This window comes from Anabrus simplex, chromosome 1 (genome assembly GCF_040414725.1).
Source record: "Anabrus simplex isolate iqAnaSimp1 chromosome 1, ASM4041472v1, whole genome shotgun sequence".
Taxonomy (NCBI): Eukaryota; Metazoa; Arthropoda; class Insecta; order Orthoptera; family Tettigoniidae; genus Anabrus; species Anabrus simplex.
The window spans coordinates 406,670,633-406,695,862 of record NC_090265.1 but is presented as its reverse complement, the minus strand read 5'-3'; the positions used below and the strand labels follow the sequence as shown (position 1 = coordinate 406,695,862).

The 25,230-nt window shown below is 39.1% G+C and overlaps 1 protein-coding gene across 1 annotated transcript in view; it reads right to left on the bottom strand.

The window, feature by feature from the left end:
• Positions 1–25,230, bottom strand: part of LOC136866650 (homeobox protein PKNOX2) — a 621,923-nt gene that overhangs the window by 26,344 nt on the left and 570,349 nt on the right. The window contains exons 6-8 of the mRNA XM_067143772.2: positions 21,683–21,928; positions 8,183–8,483; positions 4,105–4,247 (exon numbers count right to left, since the gene is read on the bottom strand). Coding sequence (XP_066999873.2) covers positions 4,105–4,247; positions 8,183–8,483; positions 21,683–21,928 — 690 coding nt within the window. The remainder of the gene's footprint in view (positions 1–4,104; positions 4,248–8,182; positions 8,484–21,682; positions 21,929–25,230) is intronic.

Sequence of the window (25,230 nt, the reverse complement as noted above, 5' to 3'; positions counted from 1 at the left end):
TTATAATTTAATGGGCTTCGCTAATAGCGGTATACCCAGTCACTGGAATTAATGTAATTAGTCCAACGAATACAGGAAACTGCGAGGCACGAAGTTATAACACAAAAACTCGAACACTTCATTAAAATATGTCAACCTTAAAAGGCCACAACATTCAAGGAACGCCAACTTCATGAACAAAGAACAACACTCATGTGGTCAAAGAATATGGGTTAAATTACGACAAGCGATTGGAGCGGAACAAAGAATTTGCGGAGCAGAGTCTGTCGACACCCAAGATTCACACAGAAAATTGTTATCCTGGCTTTAAATTCAATTCCAATAATGACACAAACATCACACGGTTAAAAATACCAATCATATCAAAGAATGAGTTATCGACTATCGTGGACTTGCCTTCAACCCACGCAAACAATCTATTGTACTGAAGTGGAGTGATTAACAAATGTTAACGTTTCAATTTTTTGTCTGCGAAGTCGTAAAATGGCACCGTCCATCCGTAAAACTGTAAAATGCTGCAATTTCCGTAATTTTTACGGATAAACCGTAAAAGTTGGCAGGTATGCTATAGAGGTGTTCCAAACAAATAGCTCATACAGGTCTGTTTGATGGTCGACCCCGACGTGGAATGAGGTGGATATCAAGAATCATAAATGGCATGTCTACATGCAGTGTTTGCTTGTATAGTATTTGGAATGGTCTGTTACGTTCAGAACGAAGCCACTAAATTTCCAACCAGTTAACTGGAAAATTTGGCCGGAGTATTACTATTTAAACTATCATTTACTTATATACACACTAATGAACACAAGTTCTGACTTGTATTGACTAGGCAGAACCTGGACATGATTAACTGTTATAATTAAGTCAATACGGACCATTAGTGGCCATCATGGTCAAGTTAATAGATATTAAGTCTATGGAACACACACACACTCCTTCTGGTATCATCTTTCATAGAATGACAGGCGCTCTCAGCTTACTACAGGTGAAGTTCATGGTTTGTCTGAATTTGCTTCCTTTCAACTGCTCGGGTATCTCGAAACATAAGATCAACTAGTATTTTATATTGATCACAATGTTTTCAAGTATCTTTCTTTGGCAACAAGAAGTGCAGATTAAAACATGCATTAAAGATATGGCATTCCTTGTCTTGGTTCTGTACTATTTTCAAGGCATTTTTCCTTATACAGGTGGTACATTTTGGGAATGTCGAGATCACCAGACAGATATTTACAGTTGGGGTTATTCACTGTTGTATAGTGTGACTTGTAACATGGGAATGACACAATATGTCGACAAATACCTGCAATAATGTGTTCTCTGATTTGAGAGGAATTAGGTTCTTTCCTCTTCTGTCTTCACCGGTGACCTTCCCTCCATGTACCCATTTAATAGCCTAGTGACACGGTCATCTAAAATAGTAAATGTCTGTAAAAATAGTAAAAACAGAACAGCCATCCATTTTTAGAGTATAAAAGTTTGTGACACTTCTTGCGGGTCTGCTGTTGTCACATGGTCACCTATTCTTTACAGGTACTTGCTGTATCAAACTGCACAGACAGGCATTCTGCTGACCAAAATTGCCTATATTACAGAAACTGTCAAAGTTCTTTTGTCGCATGTCCTCTGCAACACGTTCACGACACCTTTAAGGGCTCTTACAATCACTCATATTACATACCTTTCGAGGTTGTATATTACTTCTTCTTTTGGTACGGATCTGACCGGCATTCCATCTACCCTTTGCTATTTCCCTGGCATAATCTTCTGGCTTCCGAACACATTTACGAACCATTGTCGGTGGAGTGTATCCTGTCTTCATTAAACGCACAATAATACTGTGTAAATGTATAAATTACACACATTGCATTCCTGACTGTTCACAAGCAGCTAGCAAGTCAGTTCCCGCTGCTTCACTGGGCATGAAACATGTGCAAGGAATGATTGCATACTCAAGACTAGACTTGTAATGCCCTCTGGTGGAATGGTTAGCATGCTGGCCTTTGGTCAAAGGGGTCCCGGGTTTGATTCCCAGCAGGGTCGGGAATTTTAACCATCATCGGTTAATCCCACTGGCATGGGGGCTGGGTGTATATGTCGTCTTCATTAACATTACATTCTCATCACGACGTGCAGGTCACCTACGGCCGTCAAATCAAAAGACCTACACTTGGAGAGCCAAACATGTTTGCGGACACTCCCGGCACTAAAAGCCGTACACCATTTCATTAACTGTTCACAACTTCACATGACCACAACTGAGTATTTTTATTTTATGTTTAAGACATATTTCTGCCACTGTAAAGATTTTTGAAAAAAACTGAGGGTCACTTACTAAGACATGGCAACCATGTTTTGTTGCACAAATGTATATTATTCCAAGAATTTTAAAGTATATATAGGGACAGAGAAATTACATGCTACCAATTAATGTCCTTTAGACCAGGTATTTGAGTAGAGATTTAGGCCAGGGAAGAGAGCAAATCTGTAATAGCTGAACATGTCCCTACATTCCAGTAGTGATGCATGATCGTTATCGAATAGTTTGTCATGGATAAAAAACAATTTATGGGTATTAATTGCTTACATAAAAAATGCATTTTTAAACTTAAATCAATCCTCTCCATACTATGCAGATCTTACATCTAACACAGCTCTATCCAGCAATTTTTGGCAGAGAAACTGTCCATAACAGAATCATGATACCTCAGATATTTCTTACAGCTTATCAGGAGGTTCTTTTCAATTTAAGTTCTGATCAACTTTCTTGTTTTCCGGTATAACACTGAACAAATGTTTATTTAAATTTAAAGACAACTCATAACTAGTACGAAAAATCTACAACTGAATGATACAAACAACAGTGCATTACTGCCTCCCTTCACCCCTTTCAAGAAATAGCCACCATGTGCTCAGTACCAGACGAAAGAGAAGATCAATGTTGTGCATGCATGGCTTATGGTTTACCAGTTGGAAAATGACTTCATGATTAAGTTTCCAACCATGTCATATGTTAAGAATGAAACAAAGCATGAATTTCTTTTTTTCCAAATTTAAATCTAAAAAAAAGGTGACATTCTCCTTAATCACTCAAATTTCACAGAAAATGCAGTTTATCAACGTAATATCTTATAGCATGAATTTTCAGTAATGGAATTGATTTTAAAGGGTTGCAACAATGCTGAGATGTAAAGAGAAGTGAAAAAAGGAACAAAAATACACACTTTTATTTTCATTATTTCTATCATGGTTGCAATATTTCCATGCATTTAGATATCAATACAGACATTATTAATTAAAAGACTGGATATAAAAGAAACTGTAAGGTTCCAAAATAATAACCCTATGATGGCTGTGCAACTGCAGCTCTATATTTTTACACAGAACAGTGGGAGAAATGTTTGGCTCTGTAGCGTACCGGTTAGCGCTATCAGCGCTGTCCCTCGGGGTCCCAGGTTCAGTTTCTCGTACTGCCAAAGATTTAAGAATGGCAGGAGGGCTGGTATGTGGTTGAAATGGTATATGCAGCTCACCTCCATTGGGGGTGTGCCTGAAAGGAGCTGCACCATCTCAGGATGAGGACACATATTTACTTTTTTTTTTTTTTAGTGGGAAAAATTATTTTCAAGAACTTCTTTAAGCACCAATACATGTAGTACATTGAAATGACAAGCTTACAATAAAACTAACCTTGCTGATACATGCCCACCTCATTCCATGCAGACAGCTGATAAAGTTTTCATTGCATTTCTAGTCCAAATTCAGTGGATCAGTTTTCCAGAATCAGGTGAAATATTGTTCATTCCAAGTCTTGCTGCTTTTATTTTGTCCAAGTAAGTCCATATTTCACCAGAAGTTGGAGAACACAGGGTTATATCAAGATCGCACTCTAACTAGAATGTGTCTATTGATATCTATTATAAAGGAACCTCGCTCTGAAAAGCACAGGAGAGAAATTCATTCCCAGCACTTTTCAACCAACATGCAGCTTTTCTAACATCTATTTTCAAAAGCAAAAGCACACAATTGTGCATGCTACATAAATATACCTTGTTTTACCCTCTTTCAAGCATATTGATACATAACTGTGTTATTCCTCACCACTAAATGTTGGAACAGCCATGATCGCATGACACTAGTGGCATGTTTAGGGAGTACACCACGTTTCTGCTTCTTCTTGTTACTCAGAAAATCATCATCATCATCCACTGATCCAGGCGTCGTAGGGGCAGGAGATAACTGACCTGTGCATAAAATAACAAATTATTTTAGCGGTGTTTTAAAGGCTGATCATTAATAATTTCTGGCCAGTGTAGAAGGCACGCTTTCCACTTTAAATTCAGGTCTCTCTCAATTTTGTACTGGATAGTCTCAAGTTCATAAACTAATTCACATACTCTGAGCTTATGAAGATAAAGCCACTTTACCAGAGAAGCACAGATAATGGAGAAATGAGCGCTAGTCTAACTTAATCCTAGGCAAAAATATATGTGAATGAATAGAAAAATAACAATCTATCAATGCCTTAGACATTACATGTTAGCATCAAATCATTTCCAGAAAAGATAGGACATTTACCATCTCCATTATATGTTGAGCTAAATGCCAACAAAATCACCACAGGCCAGCAAAAAAAAAAAGCTCCAGTACTGAACTCATCCGAATTTTCATGGGAGCTAAATCTAAGCCAATCTGCAGGAGAGCTTTATTTTATTTTCATCTCTAAATCTATGTTAAATGTAATTTGTTCAATTACCTGGAACTGCTTTTTATTTTAGAGATCTTGAAACAATGGCAAGTAATTTACCAACTTACACACAAATTTCAAGAAAACTGAACTAGGTGCACAATGCAGTAACATATGGTGGTGTCACAAATACAACAGAGCAGTATATCGGTATAGATCAGGTACTGGACTATCAGATGTTATTGTGCACATAAATGAAGGAAGATTCAAAACCAATCGGCAACATTACATGATCATTAATCAATGAATCAATGATATGCTCCAAAAACTGAGAGGAAAGATATGTTTTATCCTCCAACGTGTACAGCTTCCAAGAAAGCACAGAGGCCTGCTTTATACATGCTGCACAATTTTGGTTGTCGTCGTATTACGAACGTCTTTACAGACATATGGTGGGTACAGTGTTATGATGATGGTACGTTTGCATGTAGTGCATCTCATATTGCTCCCCGTCATTGACTTCAGAGTTCAGCCAGTCAGATTGCTTGCTCCATGTTGGTACTGAGCAGGGTTTCTATGAAGTCAGTCCTGTGGGTTGGCGGCATTCCACGTCGCTGCTTTCTGCTGGAATTCCTCTGGACCACCAGCTTCTCTATGTGGAGGCTGCAAGCAGTATGCCCAAAGAGCATGGAAGGATCCTTTTGTAAATCAGAGTAGACAATCTGTTGTGTTCAAACTTCTGTGAGGCTGGATGCATTAGATCTGCATTCTCCAGACAGCACACAGAACTAATGCATGGTTTAGCTAAAGGCATAAAAAACTTTATATTAATATTATTCACAATGAATGCACAGCCTACTTTCCCATTTTACATTTGATTCATCAGTTTATAAAGAGGCAGATCATATTTTTCAACTGTTTGATTTTAAATAAATTGACAATAACAGATGTGAAGGCTTCTTAGGCTTAAACTGCTTCCTTATTCCCTTAAAATACACTCTTAAAGACTTCTAAATCCATCTCTTCTCAGCCTCTGATGATGTAGAAAAACTGGGATAGAGGAAGAGAGAGCCTATCTATTTGAAGACAGCAGTGTATGAAGATGTGGATATTGTCCTGGTCCTTTTGTGTTTCCATGTTTGTCCACATCTCCTATTTCTGTTGCCCCCTCTTCCCACACTGACCTGCCATTGAGTTCGTCCTATTATGTGTGTTCCTTTCTTACTCCTCCCCCCCCCCCCCCCTCTATTTCTCTCTGACACTCTAATATCAGATTAGCATGATGTGTAGATGAAGACTGGGCAGCTGGAGGAGTGGGGAGACGAGGCAGCCCCTCGCTTTCCCCTCACCACATGCACAGCTGATTCCCGTGCAGGATGTTTACTATGTATTTAGAGCACCTGAGAAAATCTCTTTACAATGTCAAATGCTTTAGCTAAATATATCTATGTACTACTGAGCACATGCTAAAAAGGCATTGTTCAAAATCTTTCCAAGCCAGATGGGCATTACTTTGGGTGTGTGATGGCTACAGGTCTAAGGAAGAGATGCTTTGCATGTTAGCCCAGGATAGCACTTCCCCCAAACAGAAATTTGTATAGTTTTCTACCACTTGGAACAAAAGCCAGCAAGCAAAGACATATGTACTAAATTCCTAGAAACTACCAAAACTAACCAAAGAGTTTTAAAAACTGGTAATATAGAAACAATTGGAAAGCATATACTATAGAAGGCTTAAAAGGAGAATTGGAAGGAGTCCAAAAAAATGCAAAATGGTGGCTTCTAATTGAAGACTTGTGGCACTGCTCAATTTGAGGTACTGTTGAAGGGTAACCACTTTGGTGATATCCTTATATATGTGGAGAAAAAAACACAAAATTCTGAATCAGGTCCAAAATGTTATTTTCCATCCCAATGATTTTGAATAGTGATGAGTAGATACATTAATAATGAATACAGAGCCACTGTAGGAATTGTGATAAAGAACCTTAAAGTGATGAACTGCATACACCAGTGCATAAACTGCTCTGAACTTCATTCTCTTAAAGACAGGGAGATTAAGAATCAAAAATCCGCCTGTGGATGGGAGCAATAGATTAGACATGTCATAAGAGGTGACTAAAAGGGGACCTTGAGGGAGGGCTCTCAACTTGGATGTGGATTGTGACCATGGAGTCCTAGCTGGCCCTGACATTGTTTTCACTTATTTGGACCAGTTTCTGCTCTTTCATCTGTCTTATCTGACCTTCCTTGATCAGCTCTTGTTCTCTTTCAACCCGATAGCATTTTGACCTCTTCCTTCTTCTCTTCTGATTAGTGTTAAGAAAGGATGGTTGCCCAGACGTTAATTCTTCTTAAAATAATAATCACCACCACCAATAAAATACTTCTTATTGCAATACAATCTCCACAGCATCAAGCAATATATTTTACAAACAATATTCCTAAAATGAACACCCTCCTTCCTCGAACAAAAATACTGGAATATTCCAGGTAGACCCTATCTATTTTCAAGCTGGAGTTAACAGACACAAAAGTGGCAAGAATGGTTACTGATATGAACAGATGGGGATAATGATGCAATAATATTCATAATAACTATAGGGATACAGCCCAATTTAAGAACATACATACTATTCCCACTATTCTCTCACTATGATTAACAAGTAAGAGAAGGTGAATGAATATGATTGTTGGTTATCAGCCTGGAGGGCAGTTGGATCATCAAAAAGCAACAGTGTAGATAATGCACTTTAAAGGAAACCCCAATCACTGCTAGCACTAAGTTGGTTGCTTATTGCACTTTTTGCACACAGTCAAGTTTGGCTCCAAGGCTGGGTGGTCAGCATGGTCTTTGGGTCTAGGGTTTGATTTCTGGCTAGATTGTGCAATTTTAATCATAAATGTTTAATTCCCTTGGATTCAGAACTACGTGTTTGTGGCACCCCCAACACTCCTGCAATTTACACACTATACTATCATTCAGAACAGTAACATACAGTTTCCCATAGAAGGCAGATGCCATCCACCCTAATCACACGGTCTGGTTACAAGGGCTGCTTCTGGCTTCAATAACCATACAAAATTATTATTCCCACTATTCTCTCACTATGATTAACAATACTCCATATAAACTACATAAGGAGTGTTATAGCTAGTGGCCAAGTCACTGACTTCTTATCAAAGTGTTGAATGCATGTGGAATTTTTGAAATAAGAGTCACGTTCCAGTGGTTTAGACTCTAGTAAAATTGGATGTCATGCGGCTACAATTACAATATCAACAGCCACATAAAACTATATGCTTGCTTTCTGATTTGGATAAATGAAATACTACAGGAATGTATATGTGTATAACTAATCAGGAGAAGGACTTCTGAAGGAATTTTTGGACCATGAGATGCAGTAATGATGAATATTCCTCCTCCCCAGGCCATGTCCTTAACATCAGTAGCAGATTACTGGCAAAATAATAACAAATTTTTTGACTTACCTTGCAAAAGACTGGACTCGCTAGGTGGCGGGCATGGGTTGGCTCCAATCTGTGATAGTGGTGTACCACCATGTACCACACCAGGAGATACCGGTGGCTGTTGTTGGGCTGGTAAATGGACTGGAGCAGCAACAAGACCTTGAGGAGTCTGCAGCATGTGGTAAGCAATCTGGTTATTGACAGCGGCAGCTACTGAATTGCTGTGCTGTGGTCCCGGAGGTTGATGGTGCATTAACAGAGCTCCTCCTCCCGCACCGAGTTGCTGGTGCTGATTCGGAACACCGCCTGCAGAGGACACCACCTGTCAAACACGTATATCGTAGCCTTGATACCTTGCCTCCAACTGCCCCAAGTTAACCTGAGCTACTAGGGTTTACATTTGCAACTAATTTCCATACGGCATTCTGTCACCCTACCTCAAATTCTAAATTATTGTTAAAAAATAAATTCTCGATAACCATTTATTTTTTCCCTAACTTGCCTTCATTCAACCCTTTTAAAAGCAAATAAACTCTGATTTAACAGAGATTTCCAAGATTACTAAAAGGTTTCAAATGAAAGATGATCTATGCAGTCTCCTTACTAATCAGCAAATATTCGACAAAAGTCTCTAGTAATATGTACACCTTTATTGTTGCAGCTACTATCAACAATTCACCAAAAGTAGCAGAACATGCAATATTAATTTGAGAATGAAACCAAAATCTATGTTTAAAACTTGGTAGTGCTTGGAGGTACTGCTTTTTTATTGAACTACAAGACCACAGAACATCATCTTTCCAGGAATGCCTCATTCTCATCACCCTCTGCTTTTATTTCCCATCCAATACCACATAAGACTAGTAAGCTGTCATCTTCAATGCATAACTACTTTGTAACCAACATCTGGATGACTAAACAATATTGATCACTCTGTTTCAGAGCTCAGAATGTACAATATAATCAGAGAGTTTGTTAAAAATAGAGTACAGTAGGAACTCAATTATCTGGACTAATCCAGATAATGAAAATCAAAAGTTTAATGTAAGAAAATAAACATACAATATGTATAGTACAGTATATGAAACATTTATGAACAATTATGAATTCAAAATTTTAAAAATTTAAGACAGATACACATGAAGAGTAACAAAATAAACATACAGTTGTTGTTGTTGTTGTCTGTCTACTCCTTAGTCCTGTTTATTGGTACAGGCTCGGGGATGAGGCGAGGCGAATGTATATGGCATGTTTTTATGGCCGGATGGCCTTCCTGATGCCAACCTCAGTTGAGGAGTTAATGAAGATTAAATGAATGATGGTGGATGAAATTGGGTGAGGAGGTGAAAGGAATCAGATGTGGCCTATGAATTGGAACTGTCTTGGCATTTAGCAGGAAGTGAAGATGGGAAACCACAAAAAACCATTCTCAGGAAAGCCAACGATGGGATTCGAACCCGCGTGTCTCCCGAATGCAGAGCTTGCCTCTATAGCCGCAGTGCATTAACACGCAGCAATTCCATTCAGCAAAATAAACATAGCACAATATATAAAACATTTATGAACAATTATGAAGCCTCAAAGCTAATATATCAAAATTTAAAAACAAACAAAAAACGGGGGGATCTCGATAATTGAGGATCCGGGTAACTAAGATCCAGATAATCAAGTTTCAATACTGTATGTTTAAAAGAGATGTTATTCTTCAGAATATGATCAAATATGAAGGTTGTACCACAGCATGTTTGCTGATAATATTGTTATTTGAGAAAAGGATGGAAGAAGGCCCACAGTACATAAGAAGGTTTATGAATGGGAGACGAGATTCAGCACTGAGGATAACAAGACAATGTTGATGGCAAAAGAATGACAACCCTATGAGACTCCTGTAACAGGAAAGAATATTGAACTATAGCTCCAATTTGCAAACATCTAAAGCTAGCAGTGCATAACATAGCAAAGGGGGTACTTGGATATACAAAGAAAAAGATAATAAGAAGTCCGAATAGATGACTGCTGAGACAATAAAAGACAAACATGGAGAAGATCATAACACTAACCAACAAGCAAAGAGAAGAGTGTTTTGTGAGGACAGTAGAGAAATGGTTAAAAGAGCAAAGTAGTTATCACAACAGGCAAAAAACAAACCCACCCAATATTACAATAACTTACAGAAGAGAGAAACCGCAGAAGGAAGTATGATTGAGAAAAGTGAGGGAAACAGGAAGAAAATAAACAAACTGGCAGAAAATCAGAGAATTCCCTTAATTTGGAACACAGAAGTGCTGCAGAAGTACAAAGAAATTTAGTACAAGACTTACAGTGCCCCCATATTGACCTATGTATCAGAGATATAGACAATTACAGAAAGACAGCAGTAGAATATGTGCTTGTAAAATGAAGTTCCTAAGGAGCAGAATTAGTGAAGAAAAAAATCAAGTGAGAAAATTAACGAAGGACAAGCATATACTAGAAAGACTTACAAACTTCAGATCACAGTGGTAAAGATAAAATTCATAGAATTTAAAAAATCAAAATCAAAATGAAAATAAATGAATGGAAAGAGACCTAGAAGAAGATTAAGATACAGACAGCTGAAAGAAATAAAGGAACATGTAAAAGAAAGAGGAGGAATCTGGGTAATAGTAGAAGGAGAGAGAATATGGGAAGAGGAGATGTTGGGCAGAAAACCAAACAGTAACCTACAGTGCTACTGAGATTGGCTGTTATTTATTCAAATTAACACATTATTGTTAATGTTATTTGTCTAATATCCCTTCAGATGTTATAGATTTTCAGAGATGCTGGGATTTTAGAGTTGTATTACAAGTACACTGACTGACAGACAGAGCAAATGCAACACCAAGAAGGAGTGGTCAGAACTTTATGCCAATTGCAGGGTAGACTGACGTCACTGAGGTATGCTCATGATGTGAAATGCGCCGCTGTGCTGCGCACGTAGCGAACGATAAATGGGACACGGCGTTGGCGAATGGCCCACTTCGTACCGTGATTTCTCAGCCGACAGTCATTGTAGAACGTGTTGTCGTGTGCCACAGGACACGTGTATAGCTAAGAATGCCAGGCCGCCGTCAACGGAGGCATTTCCAGCAGACAGACGACTTTACGAGGGGTATGGTGATCGGGCTAAGAAGGGCAGGTTGGTCGCTTCGTCAAATCGCAGCCGATACCCACAGGGATGTGTCCACGGTGCAGCGCCTGTGGCGAAGATGGTTGGCGCAGGGACATGTGGCACGTGCGAGGGGTCCAGGCGCAGCCCGAGTGACATCAGCACGCGAGGATCGGCGCATCCGCCGCCACGTCAACCGCCATTCTTCAGCATGTGCAAGACACCCTGGCTGTTCCAATATCGACCAGAACAATTTCCCGTCGATTGGTTGAAGGAGGCCTGCACTCCCGGCGTCCGCTCAGAAGACTACCATTGACTCCACAGCATAGACGTGCACGCCTGGCATGGTGCCGGGCTAGAGCGACTTGGATGAGGGAATGGCGGAACGTCGTGTTCTCCGATGAGTCACGCTTCTGTTCTGTCAGTGATAGTCACCGCAGACGAGTGTGGCGTCGGCGTGGAGAAAGGTCAAATCCGGCAGTAACTGTGGAGCGCCCTACCGCTAGACAACGCGGCATCATGGTTTGGGGCGCTATTGCGTATGATTCCACGTCACCTCTAGTACGTATTCAAGGCACGTTAAATGCCCACCGCTACGTGCAGCATGTGCTGAGGCCGGTGGCACTCCCGTACCTTCAGGGGCTGCATAATGCTCTGTTTCAGCAGGATAATGCCCGCCCACACACTGCTCGCATCTTCCAACAGGCTCTACGAGGTGTACAGATGCTTCCGTGGCCAGCGTACTCTCCGGATCTCTCACCAATCGAACACGTGTGGGATCTCTTTGGACGCCGTTTGCAAACTCTGCCCCAGCCTCATACGGACGACCAACTGTGGCAAATGGTTGACAGAGAATGGAGAACCATCCCTCAGGACACCATCCGCACTCTTATTGACTCTGTACCTCGACGTGTTTCTGCGTGCATCGCCGCTCGCGGTGGTCCTACATCCTACTGAGTCGATGCCGTGCGCATTGTGTAACCTGCATATCGGTTTGAAATAAACATCAATTATTCGTCCGTGCCGTCTCTGTTTTTTCCCCAACTTTCATCCCTTTCGAACCACTCCTCCTTGGTGTTGCATTGTCACTGTCAGTCAGTGTATTAAAACTCATTGTAGACCATATTGGACATCAGATCATCAGATTATGAACATTAAAATAAGAATAATAGTTAACACCACCTTTCCAATACAGTGGAACCTTGGATTGCGAGCATAATTCGTTTCGGCAACATGCTTGTAATCCAAAGCGCTTGTATATCAAAGCAAGTTTTCCCATAAGAAACAATTGAAATGTGGATGATTCGTCCAAAACATAAAAATATTATTTCGCATACCATTTCTAATACAAAATATAATATGAAACAAATTAAAGTGCACTTTACCTTATCATAGAATCACTGTTGGTGTGAGGGAGATGAGAGATGACATGAGAAGAGTTACTGTGTAGCACGAATTTCACTAACGGAATCACTGCTATCTGTTGGCTCACTGGAATTGTTTTCTTTTCGTGCAACTTTAACGAGGGACCTGTCCAATGACTGTTGCTTTTGCCTCTTTTTGAGGATTTCACGAAAATGTAACATTGCGTTGTCAGTGAACTGATTCATCGCTCACACTGTTACAGACTATTTGGGTGGTGTTTCTCTACAAAATTTTTCACTGTTTCCCACATTTTGCACTTCTCCTGAATCTCAGTTGAAGTGAGAGATTCCATTGACTTTTCCTCCTCCTCTTCCCCAGACGAGATCTCCTCCGTAACCTCCTCCTGTTGTTTGCAATGCAGGTCCATCAGTTCGTTGTTGGTCAGTTCCTGGCTATGTTCTTCCACCCGCTCTTGAATGTACACGTCATTCATCTCCAGCCCAATAGTCTTCCCTAAGGACACTATTTCATCAACAATCGGCGGTTCATTGTCGCCAACAATTCCCTCAAAGTCACGTCTAAGAACACAGTCAGGCCACAGCTTTCCCCAAGCGGAAGTGACAGTTCTCTTGGTAACTCCATCCCCGGCTTTATCGATGATCTTCAGGCAGTTCACGATGGGGAAATTTCTCCCAAACTCACACAGGGTAAGGTTTCTTCCTTCGGTCACTTCAAAGCATCCTTGAAATAGTGCTTTGGTGTATAGCTTCTTGATGTTCGAAATGACTTGCTGATCCATAGGCTGGAGTAGTGTTAGGAGGAAGGAACTTACCCTTAATGAACTTTAATTCCTCCAGTAAGTCGTCCTCAAGGCCTCAAGGACTGGAAAATGAACAGGAGCATTGTCCATAACTAGCAAGACTTTGAGTGGCAGATTATTTTCTGAATGGTATTTCTTCACTACAGGACCAAAGACCACGTTCATCCATTCAACAAAGGCACAGGTGAGGGGAAAACATAGGAACATGTGACGCTCGTATTGCAAAACCTCACTCACTTATCAAGTTACAATTTATTTAAAATGTTTGCTCATCTTGCAAAACACTCGTAGACCAAGTTACTCGTATTCCGAGGTTTCACTGTACTTATCTTTCCTTATATTAAGGATATAATCATTACAACAGGCATTGTAAGATGGGACATGTTTCGCTTAACTGTTGTAAGCATCATCAACCGAAATAAATCTTAGACTAAAGTTAGGTCAGGGCCACGAACCTAGTGTCCTTAAAATATATGGCACCCTAAGAATCAACATTTACATTTAGAAAATCAAATAGGCATAAAACTAGTGTGGAAAAAACATAGAATGTTACAACATGGCTAAGAGAAAAAACAACACAATCGTGTTGAAACAGAGGTTAAAAACAGAAAGTACAATACAGAGCTGGTAGTGAAATAATTAATTAATTTTAATTGTGTTGTTTTTTTCTCTTAGCCATGTTGTAACATTCTATGTTTTTTCACACTAGTTTTATGCCTATTTGATTTTCTAAATGTAAATGTTGATTCTTACGGTGCCATATATTTTAAGGACACGAGGTTTGGGGCCCTGACCTAACTTTAGGCTAAGATTTATTTCGGCTGATAATGCTTACGACAGTTAAGCGAAACATGTCCCATCTTACAACGCCTGTTGTAATGATTATATCCTAAATATAAGGAAAGATAAGTATTGGAAAGGTGGTGTTAACTATTATTCTTATTTTAATGTTCATTTCAGAGTTTTGTTGAACAGAAGATCTTTAATGTGTCAGAAGCCAACGATATGGAGCTGTAGCATTTAAACATCCTCAACGGCCACAGATCTCAACCGGGATCAAAAGCGCTATCTTGGGAACACAAATATTACTCCACTTACATCAGCAATAATTGACCATTTTCATCACTAATGTTTTTAATATATAATTCCTGTAATATTACAGTATTGAGATAAGTTAATAATGACTGCACTCACAAACAACAACAAAAACAGCAACAAAGAAAATAATGAGATTTCCATGATGTACAGCAACAGTTAAGTCATAAATCATAGCAACATTACGAATGTTCTTTCATTCACTTTCACTCTCACAGTTGGTACAGATAATAGTTTTCATAGAATGAGCTTTGCAGACTTATTTGGAACATCTGCAGCAAACCATTGTCACTTTGGTCATCTTGTCTTTGTCCTTCTTAGTGTGAATGGATTTCAAACACTGATGACACCTTCCTCTTGTGTATGATGGAGCAGAAGCAGTTGTTGAAGTAGCACTGGATAATGACCTTCCAAAAACACTTTCCATAGCTGAAATGATAGGTTTCTTCAAACCAAGCATATTCTTTGCCCTGTCTTCTGCAAGTGGTCTTAAAAGCTGTTGCCCCAACTCTAACATATACAGCCTGCTGAAATTCGGTTTCTTCTTATTCCAGTCAGGGTTAATTTTTATGAATATGGTGCAGGCATTTATACAAGCAATATCTATTAGGGTGAAGAACACAGAAAGTGGCCATATTCTCATACCTCATTTTACAGAGTGATGTCTTGCCATTTGGTCCACAATATCTACACCTGTTTTTGTATTGTTATAATACGAGTTGATCTCAGTTATCTTTTTCTCACTAGAATTGTCAATTTTGTCATCACTATGCTGGGTGGAGAGGAGGAGGAGATTTCTCATGGGGGGATGTATGAAACCAGGATTACAGACTGTCTTTGTGTTCTTGGGTCCGTGAATAAGAACTTGGAGGAATATTTCTCATGGCCCTGTGTTTTCTTCAGCTCCTCTGGTATGTGACGACGATTGTTCTTCAATGTCCCTACTAAGGTGAGCTTTGCTTCTTCAAATAACTCTTCTGTCAATTCAATTGATGTGTAATAACGATTTGTTGTAACATTTCTTCCAGTCCCCATAACTGGCTTTACCAGACATTTCACAGCTGCCTTTGCAGACCGTTCTTCTGTAGATCTCTCATCTTTGCCAGCATAAACTTCCATTTGTAGTATGTATCGGGTATGAGCATTTGCTAACACTCTAATCAGGACCCAGGATCTGGTTTATCTTTTAGAAAAACCTTAAAAGGATATCTCCTTCTAAAAAGGGATAGCATCTCATCAATTGTTAGATGAAAACCAGGTACATAGCACTTGGGGAACGTTTCATTAGTTTTCTGAAACACTTCACGTTTTCATTTTTCTGCCCTTGTTTGTCGGTCATGAAATCTGATCAGACATACCAATTCTGCAAATCTTACAAGACTCATAGAAGCGATGTATATATTCTTGCCCAGTACGCTACTCCATTAAGTCTTGAAGTGGCAAGGCGGCATCATTATTTGCACCCATTTGTAACAATATACCCATGAATGCATACATTTCCCTCGAGTTTGTTGTTTTCTTGTTCCTGATTATTGCTTCCTGGTTAGTATGCTGGACAATAATATCAATTATTTCAGGAGTTATAAACTTTTGAATGACTCAGAAATATCAGATGTCAAACCTTCACAAAAGTTCACTCTATTTTGCACTGATCTTCGAGCTTGTTTCAGAACAGTACTAAATTCCCTACCACTTCTTGCAACAACACTATTGCTGACATTAGGAAAGTTCTGCTCACCAGGGGATGAACTTCGCGATTCTGACTCTGACTCTTGCTGTATTACCTCACTGTTCTCCGTTTCACTGTCATAACAAATAGAAACATCATCTTCTTCTGGATCACTTCTGTCGTCTACATCACTTTCATCATTCAACGTGGCTATTACCTCGTCTTGCGACAAATATTTCCGTGCCATTACAACTTATCACTTGTAACTTGAACCAAAGATCACTCGTACTGTCTACTGTCTACTGTCTACCAGCTCCATGTGGTTGGCAGGCGGGAAGAGAACGTGATGCAACCAGGCATGCTGGCGGATGAGCTGTTTACATTTCTTACAGGCCCAAAGGCGGGAAGCAGGCAGTAATAACAACTTCAAACATCAACAATAGTCCTCATAAGTGCCAACATTCAAAGTGCAAATGTGTGAATCCGATCATTTGACATTATTAAGATATTTCGTCAGATAGGAAATCTGTTACATGCACGTCTAAGGAGGAAGGGGGGAGGCGAAAATTGCCACCTCAACAAAAGTATATTATAGGAACTTAAAAAAAACACACATTGGAATAATGACTATCTGACATCTTAGTAGATCCCTTATGTGACAACTATTTAAAATATTGCTTTTCTGGCTTACAAATTGCGCATTTTATTCATAAAATGAGATAACGCAGCCAATTTTTGCCCCCCGTTGGTAGTTCTAGCGTTGAGCAACATAATATTGATGGACCAGTTCATAAAGATGACGACTCAATATAAGCCAATAAGGGCTTCAGGAAAATTTAAAATTAAAGTTCCATGTTGCTCTGAAATGTCCAGTTTAGATTACTCTATCTGGAAAATTATAATATAAATTGTACATTTTGAAGTGATATGAAGTATAATAAAATGTTGCCTAACGTGTTTGTTCACTGATTTTGAGTTGTTTCCATTTTGAACTAGCATGGAAGGGAGCAGCAGCAATTATAAAAAATATATCATAATTGCAATGAGAGAGATTGTTCTTCACATGAAGATTTTTGAAAAATGGCTCAACATATAGCCTAACATTTAATAAAGAAAGTAGCACACATGTAGTCAAAAAAAGAATGTATAACAAATGTAATATGACAGACTATTACAAATGATGATGTCCACTAAAATGTCCTTGCTGTGTTATTGCTTCCTGAATCTGATAGGTCTATTAAACTATTAATAAATGTTTTCTGTTGTAAACTGTACATTAGCCGAAAGACCTACTAGTGTAGGGATGACTATGTTCCCAAACAAATACCGACACTGAAATGACTAAGACATAATCCGAATACTAATAACTTAAAAGAATGAAACAAAATTCCTAAACAAAAATAAACAAGAGGTGTTTTAGTTGTAACATTCGATTCCTAAGTTCATAAATCACTGCATTCCATAGGAGTAATAGTAGTAATTAATTGCCTTCTGGAGCTTTACAACAATTCACTGCTTCCTAGGTCACAGTGTGTCAAGTAATGTCAAAGGCTGTAGTGGTGCGACTTGAACTTGGCGCACTGGCCGCAAGCTCAACGGAGTAATGTGCCAGATGGGTGTGATGGTGCTGCTAGCATGATGAAAGCACAGCCTGATGGAGTAGTTACACTGACTGCGAGGGATATATAAATGACGGTCCCCAACTCAGAGAAGGCAGTTTGCCACTACATGGCAAGCCTGCTGTCATACTAAGTACCGGTATCCTACTACTGAAGAATACTTGAAGGACTGAACAGACAAACTTGTTGTGGTTGTTAGGAAAGACCATGAACTAGTGTGGATAGGGGGACGAATCGTCCGAACTATTAATACGTTACAAGTTAGTGTTTAAGATAGTGCAGGCTTTGAATTTTGGTAGAGCTGTTTGTTGTGAGAAAAGACAGTTTTCTTTTCTTTTGTATTTAATTGTCTTTCCGCAGGAGTTCTTTTATTTGTTGCTAAATTTATCCATACAAGGCTGGTGTATTTTAGTACCTTGAAATACCACTGTACCAGGATTTAACTCACCAACTTGGGCTCACTCTGGTTTTTTTAAATTTCGTGTGGCTATTTCTAGCCGAGTGCAGCCCTTGTAAGGCAGACCCTCCGATGAGGGTGGGACCCGCTCTGGTAAACTGGTTATTTCATTAGGAACAATTAGCTCATAAAGAGTTAACACTCAGTGCAGAGTTGGGAGTTGTTGCTACTGTATTTTGAAACGAGTAGATGCATTTACTCTCATTGTTATGATGTATCCAACTCAGAAAAGTAATTTTCTCGAGATTTTGCTCTTTTGAATAGGGGTGTTGATATGTTAATGCATGTTTACAGCAAGTATAATTTATTAAAAACAGACTGAAGAACCCTTAATAGTGACTAACCACTACCCACTAACACATACTTTGAAACAATGAGATGCAACTGTCTTGTCATACACCAGTAAAAATCTGCTAACATTGCAAGCTGTAACTCTTCAACACTTCAGTAACACTGCATCAGTTAGCTATGTACCAAAAGGGAACAAGCAATTGAGAGCTGCAAATAAGCGACTTTTCACTATTAACAGTCCAGCTCATTGGCTGAATGGTCAGCGTACTGGCCTTCAGTTCAGAAGGTCCCGGGTTCGATTCCCGGCCAAGTTGGAGAATTTAACCTTCATTGGTTAATTCCAGTAGCTTGGGGACTGGGTGTTTGTGCTGTCCCCAACGTCCCTGCAACTCACACACCACACATAACACTATTCTCCACCACAATAACACGCAGTTACCTACACATTGCAGATGCCGCCCACACTCATTGGAGGGTATGCCTTACAAGGGCTGCACCCGGCTAGAAATAGCCACATGAAATTTTTTAAAAATGTTTAAAAAATGCTAAACATATGCCATTCAAATTGCTTTTATTTAGTGTGCTTCAAAGATGCATTAACACTACGACTGCTACAGTATTTACCTGAAGAGTTTTCAAAATATAAGGGAAACAGAATTAACCCTCTTGGAGCCAAGAGCCGATCTGATCGGCCGCTCCCCATCAGCTGGAAGTGGCCAGAGCTCCGCCTCCACTCTACTACTGTAAAGTGCCAGGCCGTTTTCAGTGGAAATACATGTATTTTAAAATTCGCGTATATCTACCAGTGTATAGCAAATACCGGCATGAAATTTTCTACATATCGACTACGTAGAATAAGAAACGGGTTTGGAATGATATAAAGAGTCAAAGACATTTTATTGTTGATTTATAGTTGTCGATAACGTTTATTTTTAGGAAGAAAAAAATATTTTCGAACTTTCTCTCTCAATATCTACTTTGAAAAAATAATTTACGATACAAAAGAATATACGTAATTATGTATAATGTATTTCTAAATACAATTCTATAGAATAACTAATTTGAACAAGAAAAATAAAAACGTAAAAAATAAAAATTCAAACATATGTCACTAATAAAAACAAGACAATTTTACTCACCGATAAAATTCGCGTGTATGTATCGGTGTTTGGCAAATACTGACAACAAATTTTCTACGTTTGGACAACATAGTATTAAAATCATTCTGAATTATTAAATAAGTAAAAAATAGTAGTTGATATTATAGTTTTTTGTTTTCAGAAAAAATAGTTTCTCTTTTTCGGTTGTAGTATATATTAGAAAAATAATTTTACAATACAACAGAATTTACGAAATTAAGAAATGTATGGCACTAAATCCGTGATTTGTTTTGACCTACTAAGCGACCGCTGCTCAGTTAGGTACCTGCAGTTTACGAGGTGAATCATGGTCAGTGAGACGGGTCCTCTCAGTAATTATTCTTGGTTTTCCAGACCGGGGTCGCCCTCTCACCCTCAGATATCTCCTCAATTGTAATCACTTAGGGTCATTTAGATTGAGTGAACCTCGAACCAACCCTCAGGACCAGGCGAAAATTCTTGACCTGGGCGGGAATCGAACCCATGACCTCCGGGTGAGAGGCAGGCACGCTACACTTGGCCCGCGGAGACCGGCATTTAGGTAATGATAGAGAGCTATATGTGACTATAAGGTTTAACAGAGAGTAAGTGAAAAGTAAATTGAAGTGTGATATGGGCGGAGAATCAGACAGTAGGGCATGTTTAGGTCCAAGAACTTCCTTGAAGGAGACATGAGGTTGAGGAATGTTGTCGGGTTCATTGGGACAAATTTCTACAAAATGTTCTCCAGAGACATCATCATCATATTCGTTATCACTAGTTTTATCTACCACCATATTCAGAGTAGCTTTAGTGCTGTTAGACACAATTAAACGTCTCTTCTTTAGCTGCGGTGATTGCGCGGTCGTGTCCGGTATAATTTCGTCACTACTCTCTGAACTAAATTCCCTATCGCTATCCCATAAATCATCCGCGTTAACTTCGCACTGTTCTAAATACTGCATTAATTTATTGTCATCAATACTTGCTGAAAAATTATCACGTGAACAACATGCAATTTCCCTGTCACAAATCCACTCACTGCAAGGAGCAATATCTTACTGACCGGTTAGCGGTATTTGTAAACACAGGAAACGACTCTTGTGAAAGGTATAACACCCTCTTAGAACTGCCAAAGCAAGGCCAGGCACACAATAACGTGTAGCCCCTTAACTACAGGTTGTAACAAAAGTATGCACGTCACTATAGGTTGCCCCAAAATTATGTATATCACAGAATTTTAAGCCGGCCGATGTAATCGCCTCTGGCAACTTCCGACTGGATTGTTAACGGCCAACCAGATCGGCTCTGGCAATTTAAAGGGCGCATGCTCGCACTACCGCCTGGCACCAAGAGAGTTAAGATTAACATTTCTCATTTTCTCTATTGCACTACTGTTTTGGTTTTCCAATTTCAAAATTTTATTTGTAAACTAGTAGTGCTTTTCAACAGTGTGTATTAATAAACAGGCTTCTAATAACCTCTTGTATGCTTTTCATAACCAGGCAATAGCATAAAATATGGAAAGATTTTTTATGACAATGAAGATTTCTATGATAATCATTATCATATGCAAATTAATTAAAAATTTGAAGGTGACAGGCAAAATAATTTCAGAGATTCATAACAGCATCAATAGGAATAAAGCCAGACAACCAAATGGCACTCCTTGTTCAAGGGTATTAATGTAATGAAACAAGTAAATATCCCAACCTGTTTATCTGACTTAAGCTGAAATAAATTGTCATAGAAAAAAATATGCTATGGGCTACTGTGATGTTGACACACAGAATAAACCTCAAATAAATGAGCATGAACTGTATTGAAGATTTCTCAAAAGAATTCTGTTCCTAATCTGTTACAATAGATTTTAAATATGCAGTACACCAACATAATTTCAGCAATATAAATCTAATACAAATTCCACCTAGAAGCATAATATATACATAAGGTTTACCTGCAGTGTGTGGGGAGATGTAGGATAGTTTGTGTTGCCTGCTGGACTGTTACTGTTGCTCGAGTGACTATTGCTGCTACTATTGTTATTGTTCTCATAACTGGCATAGTCAGATCTCAGCAAGTTCTCGCTTTGCATCTTGCCTTTGAGACAGGTTATATAGCGATTGCAGAAGTCCTTGCATAACTCTTGTACTTTCTCCAGTTCAAGCAAATGAATCCTCAACACTTGGATTGCTTTAATCATCTGCAACAGTCAAAATTAATTATAGCACTCATATGTACATCTGATTACAATTGTTTTAAATGGTAACACTTTCTCTGAACATAATTTATTTAAAGGAATGCCATTACTGAGGTTTTTTTTGTTTTTGTTTTTTAACTTGAAGGAATGAAATATTTCTCTCCTTTTATGAATTGCATTGCATTCCTAATAGTTTTGCTCACAGTTACTTTTCAGCATGTAGTTCTTAAAATAATAGCTTTAAAATTCACTGATAACAAGTCACATCATTTTCTCTTAAATGCGAACTGCCAATTAGGCCTATATTCCACATTTTAAAAGAAATTCCATGCTGTATTTTGTATCATATGGGCATCTTCTAAAACAGTTCTATTCAATAACTATTTAACCCATGGTCACTTTCATATATTTTTACTACACCATCACTCCCATAACAGATTTTATCTAACACACTTTGATCAGATTTTTGTTTAAGTGAGAAGAACAAATGTGTGGAACATTCCTAGATTTACCACATGGGGTGTCTGAATCTCAATTCCTGTCATCAACTGAATACCTTGCCCTTGGCATCTTCTTCTAACCACTTCAGTATAAGTTTTGTCCGACATAACACTCTGATACACGAGAGAAAAGCATCATTGTATTATTCTCACCATCACGGGCATACACAGAGGGGGGTTTGGGGGATATATCCCCCCAAAATGTATGATTTGTCATCCCACTTCCCACCCCTATGGGCAGTCCAGGAGCAAGTTACTATATAAGGCAGTCTACTGTACACTTTGATCCCCCATCCCCCAAATTATTTTCTAGCTACGACCCTGGTTGCCATCATAATCATTATGTAAGGATGGAAACAACACTCATTTAAAACAAAATTGTGTGGACCTGCGTATCGCACACAATACGCAATGGAAGCTACATTCAGCACAACCCAAACATATTGCTAGGGGCTTTACGTCGCGCCGACACAGATAGGTCTTATGGCGATGATGGGATAGGAAGGTCTAGGAGTTGGAAGGAAGCGGCCGTGGCCTTAATTAAGGTACAGCCCCAGCATTTGCCTGGTGTGAAAATGGGAAACCACGGAAAACCATTTTCAGGGCTGCCGAAAGTGGGATTCGAACCTACTATCTCCCGGATGCAAGCTCACAGCCGCGCGCCTCTACGCACACGGCCAACTCGCCCGGTCCAAACATATTGATGAACAATTTACATCATACTCATAAAGAAGAACTAAAAAGAAATTGACTGTACACAGCATAGCACAGCAAAGCACAGCACTGCACAACACAGCACAGACTAACTTCAACTGACACCAGACTGTAATTGTTGCAATCTTAGCAGTGTGAATAGAACAGGACGCCATCACTCCCGCGGTAGATTTTATCTAACAAGCTATGTGGGTATTCGGAAATTTGCCTCTTGAGAGCCTAATGACTTCCAACTGCGACTTGAAACGATAACATATGCTGATATAGAAGTGAAAGAAAAAGCATATCTAATACATCAAGGAGGTGTTGGCATTCGGGAGATAGTGGGTTTCCGTGGTTTCCCATTTTCGCACCAGGAAAATGTTGAGGCTGGACCTTAATTAAGGCCATGGTCACTTCCTTCTCATTCCTAGCCCTTTCCTATCCCATCATCGCCATAATACCTACCTGTGTTGGTGTAATGAAAATCCAATTGCAAAAAAAAAGTTAACACGGCAAGCAATCATGGGTTAAAGTTTACCTGATCCAGGTATGTTGAACAGTGGAGAAAAGTAAATTTTTCTGGAAAATTTCTTGCAGACTATTAAAAAATCTCTAAATCCTTATAGGACCTAATATAATAACTTCACAGATAATCTTTTTGAAATGATGATAGCAGTCATAATAGTTTGCTATAATGAATGAAAATCCAAAAAGTAAAATGCAAGACCGTAACGGGTCACATGGCCCAATACTTGAAAGGAAGATGATGATGATGAATGAAAATCCACAATCTGTTTCCAGTCATTCGACCGGGTCAGGAACGGAATGAATGAAGCCCCCATCTAGCAGCGAGGATAGGAATTGTGCTGGCTGCCGAAGCCTGTCGCACTCCTCTGGGGCAAAGATTAATGAATGATAGACGAGATGAAATTATATTGGAGAGTTTTGCTGGAATGAATTATGACAGGGAAAACTGGGTACTCAGAGAAAAACCTGTCCCTCCTCTGCTTTGTCCAGCACAAAACTCACATAGAGTGACCGGGATTTGACCCACGGAATCAGCTGTGAGAGGCCGGTGCGCTGCCGCCTGAGCCACAGAGGCTAAAGCTTGCTATAATATAGTAATTTAATGTTAATATTGCATCAGATATAAAAACATAGGCTGTTACCCATTAAAATCTTTTATAACATTTCTAGAATAACACTTTACAATGCAAATTTTCTTTTTATTACAAATAGGTTCTTCAACATTTTTTAAAAAAGAGGTAATTTCTATAAGATACAGTTATGAAAAGAGAAACCAAGTCCCAGATACTCTGAGAACTATACTTGGATTTTTTTTAGATTAGACATTTAATGATGAAAACCAGGAAACATAACTCTTTTACTGGACTAATGAGGTTGTGAAAATTCTAAGAAAGCCCCAAAATAAACCCCTGAATTATACACATAAGTAATAAAAAAGTGATACTAATCACTACAAGTTGTATTGTACACCATTAACAGCAGTGGAGTAGTGAGAAGAAAACTGTGAGTCAAAGTCCACACAGCTCATCAGTGAGGTAGGGATATCCAGTTGCACTGAATTACCATCTGGGCAAGTAGGATTCCACCTTCAACTTAGAACCATGCAATGGAAACGGGCAGCTAATTTTTTGTGCATTGGTTATACCACCACAAAGTATGCTTTGACACTTCCCTCATCAGTCAAAGAAGGATAATGGGCACATGGATGTGTTGCAAGCATTTTTTAATTTCACTTTCTTGTGAATGAAGTGATTCAGAATTTGTACAAAAGATTTTCCTTTTTTTAAATTTTATCTTCGCTAGTAAAGGCATAAACCAGTCACGTCACTGTCTAGAAGATCAACTGCAAGGAATTCTCAAACCCTTGGATGTGTTTGTGAAACCACAGGAAGCCACACAAAGCAGAGCAAAGGGATTTTGAAAGTTAACATATCAAATCATGCTGTCTTGAATTTTAAAATGGTGGGAAAATTGCTGGAATTTGCAGATTTAAGGTACTGACCAGGTTCAAACTGCCCTTTATAGGTTCCTGTATGCGGGGGCATCGTTAGAGGGGGTGACATAATCACAGTGGTTGATTTC